We start from the raw sequence: 7,942 nt of genomic DNA on the forward strand, positions 1-7,942 counted from the left end.
AAAACTTGGAGACACTGAGACAGGCAATGACTTCTTAAATTTGTCACTTAAATATCCTAAAACAGTAGGAAAGGAAATTTATGGGTAATTGATTTGGGAAATAAACAGAATAAGTTCCTCGCCATGCAAAGGAAAAAAACAATACAGGCATGGGAGGATATTTTCCATGGAACTATGGCCATTTCAACAAGAAAAACAGGAGTAATTCCTCTCTTTTCAACATGTCTTCATCCCGCAGAGCCTTGTCTTATATCAGCCCCTTGGATGCGTTCACTTTTAAAAATCAATCACAATCTCTTTTTTCTGAATTTGTGGGAATATCTTTCTAGGACGGAGTGTCTTCCACTATTTTAGCATCAATGTGCACACCCAGAATATTCATGTGTACAAATGAGAGGGATTGCCAGGCTCTCTTACCTTTAATTGGCTTCTAATAATTGACCGTAAGTGGTTACTCACCAATGAATGAATTGTAATGGAGAGATGAGCACTATATGTATGATGGAAATATATCCTGGTTTTAGTATTTGCTATTGACAACAAAGAACATCAAACATTACAATGCTGCAGTATCACCATCCACCATTGTAACCTGCAACCAAAGGTCATGACCCTACCGGAAGCTAACATTTGCTGAGATCACAGTAACTGGACCAAAGTCAACAGAGACTTTCACACCAGTTACTTTTACCATCTGGGGAAAGACTCTATTTTTATTCCTGTTTTCCAAATATAGAAACTGAGGCTAAGAGAAGTTAGTTAAATAGTCCAAAATCATTTGTAGACCTTGAAAGTGGCACAACCAGATTCATACCCAGGCAGGCTCACTGTAAAGTCTCAGAATTCAATCACTATATTACCACTGGGTAGCCAACTGTGGAAAGTACTTTATTTGGTATAGCACATGGCTGATTAGAATCTTTAAATTTGCTTATGGTGAAATAATTCTTATTAGCAATTTTGGAGGCCCATACATGAATTCATATTGAGCTATCTTTTTTGCATATATTTGGAAGAAGCAACTGTGTGTGCCAAATATCATTTGGTCTTTCTTTTCCAGCTTCCATCGTCATTCAGAAATGGTGGTGTCATATGAACCCTTGTTTGGAAGGAGAGGATTGCAAAGTGCTGCCAGATTACTCAGGTTGGTCCTGTAGCAGTGGCAATAAAGTCAAAACTACAAAGGCAAGTATAGACAAAACACACCGTAATTTATACCTTCAGTAGTACACTGTTGTCCATGGGGCTTCCCCTTCGTTTTATCCTGCCATCAAGAGAACAACCTTATGTTATGCTGATGTACCTGCTTGGACAGTGCTACTCCATGGCTTTGGTCTTTTGGAAGAGCCCATTTCCCAGCATCCCTCTTGGTGTCAGATTTTGTAGAACATTGATTTGCTGGATGAACTTACTATTCTAGCTAGGACCACTCAATTCATTTAAACTCCTTCATGTGCTTGATTCAGAGTAACAGTTTTATACTTGCCAGGCCAGTATATAAAAACACCATGACAAGAATCCACATACAGATGATTTATTAAAGTAGAAACATCAATTGCCTTAAAGGAGAATTAATGGCTGAAGACTCGTATCTACATGTCAGCTCTTCACATGGTCTTCTTTCTAGTTCTTCCTATCTCTGAAGGGTGCTAGTGTCTACCTACTTCTTCCGGCAGAAACCTGCTTTCTTACCTCATGTCTAGTTTACATTGTCCTTGGATTTTTCACTACCAAATCTGTGTGACTCAGCATCATTGTACTTACAGCCCCTATCTGCTCTTCAACGTCATCTGGGCTGGTAGGTTGCTGCCTTCTAGCTTCGTCCTAAATAAAAATCTGGCAGTTACCAATGAGTTAGGGTCTTATCTCTACTAGTGATAAATGTTTTCTTTCATTGTACTTCTTATAGATTAAGGAGTAACATTTTAGAAAATCATATTCGTATTGATTTCTACATATAGTATAAAATAAGACCATGAGCAGAAGCCAACTGTATTTTGGAAAAGAATGTGTCCAAGTTGTTATTTAGTTACTGTGGTGCAAGCGCTGTCTCCGTTTACGTGCAGTTAGAGAGGTCATTTGCAGGAAGCAAACCTTTAGGGGCATTTTGGCTCTGTGTGCTGGGAATATAAGTTTGCTCTAGCCAAATCCTCCATGGTACTGACATTTCATTTAGCACTTTGAAAAGTTGAAGAAACATAATACAGTTCCCCCAGCCATCATGATACTTGGGCTGCTTTTTTTTTTTTTTTCAGTAATATGCCACTTGAGAATAATCTTAAAGTTGTAAAACTTTGTTTCCTTTTTTAATCCAAGTCAGTGCAACTTGAACTGCATAAAACATTTTATGTCTTTTATGGATCTTATGCACATAGTGTAAATTCATTTGAGGAACTGGGACTGGCGTGCATTTGCTAGCTTGGTGCCCCCAGATGCTCTATCGTTTTTTTCACATTGCTGCTGACCTTACACCACAGGTGAGACAGCATTCCTGTAAAGGCAGCGCAGTTGCCTCCCCGGAGGGGGTATTAACACTGTACCACAATAGTTTCTACTCTCCTTAAAACGGTTCATGCACAGCAGCCTCAAAATGCAGAAAGGTAAAAATGTAAGATTGTCTGCAGTAAGCCGCCTATGTCAGAATTTTATTTTCCATTTAAATGCAAATATGAAAAGAGTTAGCATTCCACTTGAGATATTAATAGTGTTAGATGAAGAAATGAAAATAAGAGAGGGGACAATTCCCTAGCCAGTCATCTTTTTCAGCAAGTACAGACGAGCACTAGTTCATTCTGCCTCTGTAGTTTCTGGTGTCTCCAGAGAGGGTGCAGCTACTGCGCCTTGTGGGAAAATACAACTCTCTCTGTCATCCTTTCTCCGTTTTCCTTTTCTTAAATTTAATTTAATTTTTTTTTGCAGTCTCTTTGCTAAGAGGTTCTTCCCTCTTTGAAGTTATCAGTGTTAATAGGCTTCTAACACATCTATGGTACACTTTCCAGGTTTTTTTTATTGTAGTTTGTAAAAACAAGTAAATCACAGTGAATGTTGGAAAACTTAGTTTAAAATCTTGCAAGAGAGTGTGTTTGTTTGCTGGAGAGACAGAGGGAAAGCAAGAAAAAACCCACCATGGGACATGGTGGCACCCCAGGCCCTTGTCCACCTCTCTGTGTTTTCCATGGGACATGGTGGCACCCCAGGCCCTTGTTAACCTCTCTGTGTTTGGGATTTGGGGCACACACACACACATGCACCAGGCATGTTTCTTAAGCCGTTCGGTCCACACTGGTACAAAATACAGTGTAAGAACCTTGAATGGGCTTCTCTACCACTCACTCTATAGGCACATATGACCCGAGCCAATAACTGCTTCTCCTTCTAAAAATCTGCTCTCTGTCAAGGTCGAGCTGAGATGATTTTTCTCCCTGGAGTCTTAGCTTCCCCAATACGTTTAATTGGAGCTGGTGATGTTTAGGTACCCTGATGCCTGGGAGGAAGTGGGTGTGGGCATTTTAGTGACCCAGCATCAGTCTCCTGTTTGTGATTAGTGCAATAATAATGTAAAGGAAAACAATGCATCTTTTAGTGTTCTTGTCCCAAATGAGCTGGGCATGGGCTACCTCAAATAAGATGCTTTTGAAAATCACATCCTCAATGTAGATTGATACTGTGCTATAAATGTGTTCAGGTTAAACGTTGATAGATCCAGAAAGATGATATATCATGACAGTAGCCACCATTTCCCAAGTGCTGACCACGGGATGGGCACTGAGCCTTGCAAAATTCAATTCACACCGTTCGTTCACTCTTTGCTACAGGGGGGTAGGTGTGTTATCTCTACTGTATGGAGGCAGACACTAAGGCCATGGGAGTCTAGTCTACTTCATCTCACCCTGTGCCAGCTCCATCACCTAGTTGCTCAAGCTGAAGACTTGGAGCTGTCCTGGATTATTAGATATTTTCAGAGAGAGAGAGAAGAGAAAGTATCTCCCCCGCACCCCCATGGGGAATGGTCTAGCCATAATCCCTTCTTTTCCATTTCTCCCTCCTTCTGGGGTTTTGGGCATGTACACGCGCTCATCTAGCACATTTCTTAAGACACCAGGTTCAGGAATTGAACCATGCACTCAGCCACCTGGGGTCCAGCTGCCTAAACCATCATGCCATGGGGCTGGCTCCCTGGATTCCTCTTTTACTCATGCCCTCTTCCTACAGTCACAGGTCCTGCTGGCTTCCCCTTCATCACTTTGGCCAAACTGATCTCTGATCTAGACAGCCTTACATTCTTCACCTCATCTCTGGACCTCCTTCAGACAGAGGCCGAAGTCCTTGAACTGACCTGCACCTACCTCTGCCTGTACCAATAAAGATCTTTCCCCAGGTGGTCAGACCTTCCTCACTTTCCTCACTTTTCTTTTCCCTTCAAATATCTTCTTCCTTGACCATCTACTACAGAATAGCAGCCCTGTTTTCTTCCTCCCCCGTTCTCTTCTCAGTGGTACTGCTTTACTTCCTCCACTGCACGCACTACCTTCAGACACTTTTTTTTTTTTTAAAGGTTTTTCCATAGGTTGCATGCAGTCACCAGAGAGAGAGAGACAGTGAGAAGGAAAGTGAGAAATCACCCTCATGGGGGGGAACCATGCTGCAATCTCTTCTCCATTGTCCTCCTGGGATCTTGGGCACACATACATACGTACCTGGTGTGAGTTTCAAGTCACCAGGTATGGGACTCGAACCACTGTTGGCCATGTGGGAGTCCAGTGACTTAACCACTAAACCACCTGCCAGCCCTGACCCACTTTTTTTATGTATTTGTCTTAATGCTTCCTCTGGAATAGGAATCAGTGAACTGGCTCACAGATCAAAGCCTGTGAGCTAAGAATGGAGTATCAAAAGAATAACACATCAAAATATGAAATTCAAACTTCAGTGTCTATAAAACATTCACTGGAACAACAGAGTACCTCCCAGTTTACCTACTCTCTGTGGCTGCTTTGGTACGTGAAATAAAGGCAGAGTTGTGTAGTTGCTGCAGTGACTACACAATCTGCAAAGCTAAAAGTATTTCTTGTATCTACTTCCTTACAGAAAAGGCTTCCCTGCCCCTTCTAGAATGTAAGCTCTAAGAGAACAGGGTTTTCTTTGTTTGTCTGCTTTAGTATGTCTCTCTAAACCATAGTGTTTATATTGTTAAATCTATAAATACAGATCATGTGATATGTTAGTTAATAGTGAAGCTGAGATTTGAATAAATCTGATTGGGTTCAAAAACCAGGCATGATAACTGCTATAAAATAATACAGTTTACTTTGAAAATACTTTCATTGTATAGGCATATTAAAGTATTATGCTTTTTTCTTTGCAGAGCTGGGATAATTTAACAAGTATATAACCTGTAAAATGTCTTATGTGACCATATCAAATTACACAAACTGCTGTTCTGTATGCTTAGCTCATAAAAAATGAAAAATACAGCTACCACCTTCTTCATGAACATATATTTCCAGTAAATATCGCAGTTTTATAAACTAATCTATATTTTAATGGTGGAAGTTAACTGCATTAAAAAAGTAACAAAGGGAACATTTTAATCTTGATGTACACTGATTTTAATCAGCATTCATTTTTAAAAAACTTTTAGCACCATTAAAAGCATGCTCAGCACGTAGGAATGGACGGGCCATCAGTGTACCTAATCAGATGGGATTTTTAGAACCTCAAAAAGTACAAAGCCAGAGTATACAAAGCCCTGGTAAAGAAGCCTTTGTATGTTTTTGTTTGTTTGTTTTTAGCCTAAAGGCAATGTACAGAAGAATTTGATTTTAACAGTTGATTTGGTGAGGTTAATTACAGATACAAGTACAAGCTGATAAAGTATACACAAATGACCAAATGACTCGGGGACTGCTCATAGCAGGATGGGGTATCTTTGGAGGGTATGGGGTGTTGAAAGCTCACTTCTTTACTTTGTTTTTAGGTAACACGGTAGCAAAGAGAGGTGTGTTTTCATCCTAGAGGGACGACAGGATGGAGAGCTCTCTTGAGTGGATCAACATCCTCCCCACTTGGTGGGAAATTGTCTTGGATTCTAGCAACGTCACCTTTCTCCATGTGTACTGTGAGAAGTGGCACTCACTGAACTGTCCCAGCCCTCTCTGCTTTGTGATTTTATTACATTGAATTTTAACCACAGGCTGCCACATGATTGACATCCTTTCTGGATTCCAAAGGAACATACCTCTGAGAAAATCCTGGAGAAACAGCTGATGTCAACATGGATCACCAATAAGAAATGTCTGAGTTTCGATTTCTTTCTGCGTTTCGAAGGGTCCTCATTCTATTCTTTTATTTTGAATTTTCCCTTTAGCCTTCAAATTAAAGTGGTTTGAAAGGGATCTAAATAACAAAAGCTTTTGGCAAAACAAATTTGCAGATGTAGACTACCTTATGAAGAACACAGATTTCATGTACCTTGACGAATAGGAGGACTTAGTTGAGTTAGTTTATGTATATGTGTAGTTTTGTTTATAATGTGCAATCTGTGCATTTTAAGATCTATTGTCCGGTTTGGGAAATAAAATGGGGGCATTTTAACTTCAGTTCATTTTACTGAATGCTAAGGGGACATATCGATCCCAATATTTAATAACCAAAGCTCTGTCATGACATGGTCACAGAAGAAATACATCTTGCTAGGATTTTATGGCTATGGGTACTCTTACTGGTAAATTATTTAAAATATAAAACCGTCTGTCTCATTCAAGGGTGGTCTTAGATCCGATCTATGCTAATTATGACAGACTATTTCGTTAACTGCTGGACGGGAGTTTTTACATGTTTAATTATTAGGTTGTACATGATTTCTTACCTCAGCTTTTCTCCTTTCTTGTGTGTTTTCCATCTTATTTAAGTGTAAGTAAAATCTGAGTCATTTTTTTCTTGCTTTAATGATTTGCAGCAGACGCGTCTCCATGTATTCTTAGATGCTGCCATGCGAAAACGTATCAAACAGATGAAGAGCGACTGACCCAGATTTTAAATGCATAATGTTATTAAAACACATATACTGTAATGCTGTGGGATGGATTTTATATAACAAATGCCAAAAACCATACTTTCTGCACTGTTAATTACTCCTACCCTTTCGCGATTATAGGGTGGGGGTGGAAGTGAATTCTATAATGTTGTTTATAGCATGAGCAATGATTCGATTTTATTCTTGCAGAAGAAATAGGTAATATCCATTTGTTTGCTACATTTTGTTTAAATTTGACCAAATAGAGGCTTACCAATTTGTTATTATTCTATTAAGTAAAAACTCATTCTGGTGATGGCATATACGTTTTGTGATTTTTTTTTTCCTTTTTTTTTTTTTTAAGAGGTTTTTGCTATAGGGCGCGTGCGCTCGCCAGACAGAGACAGACAGAGAGACAGAAAGTGAGAAATCACCCCCCGGGGGGATGGGCACGCACACACACGCACCCGGCATGAGTTTTAAGCCACCTGGTCCGGGACGCGAACTGCGGTCGACTACATGGGAGTCCAGCGACATAGCCATTACGCTAATTGCTGGCCCCAGTTTTGTGATTATTTTACGTCTGAAGACTTTGTATCAACATCCGAGACTTGCACGTTTTAAATGTAAATATGATAAACACCTCATTTAAAAAGTAACACTTAACTTTGGGGATGTGAACTCTATGGCAATGGCTGGGAAGTAAATTTGGGTTGCTAGTTTCTTTCTTATTCCAAACCTACGTAGCATTACAGAGAATTTAAAATCTAAAGAGTTTCAGCTAAGTGAAGGCATATTCATAATGTTTTATCCATATTTCGCTGCTTTAGTATAAGACCTTCCATTAGGAGAGAAGAGAGAGCTAAGGGGGGAAAAACGTAAAGAGATTTTTATGGTACATGAAACAATGACTTAGGTCTTTTAGCT

General features: G+C 39.7%; 1 protein-coding gene across 3 annotated transcripts in view; it reads left to right on the forward strand.

Moving 5' to 3' along the window:
- TAFA4 (TAFA chemokine like family member 4) overlaps positions 1-7,336 on the forward strand; it is a 191,713-nt gene extending 184,377 nt beyond the window's left edge. For 2 of the 3 annotated variants that reach the window (XM_006160357.3, XM_027776555.1), the window contains exons 5-6: positions 1,061-1,185; positions 5,978-7,336. In XM_006160357.3, coding sequence (XP_006160419.1) covers positions 1,061-1,185; positions 5,978-5,989 — 137 coding nt within the window. In that variant the 3' untranslated portion in view covers positions 5,990-7,336. The remainder of the gene's footprint in view (positions 1-1,060; positions 1,186-5,977) is intronic. The other variant, XM_006160358.3, reaches the window with a different exon arrangement.
- Positions 7,337-7,942: the final 606 nt, after the last annotated feature.

Source organism: Tupaia chinensis, unplaced genomic scaffold (genome assembly GCF_000334495.1).
Source record: "Tupaia chinensis unplaced genomic scaffold, TupChi_1.0 Scaffold000682_1, whole genome shotgun sequence".
In the NCBI taxonomy this organism is placed as follows: Eukaryota; Metazoa; Chordata; class Mammalia; order Scandentia; family Tupaiidae; genus Tupaia; species Tupaia belangeri.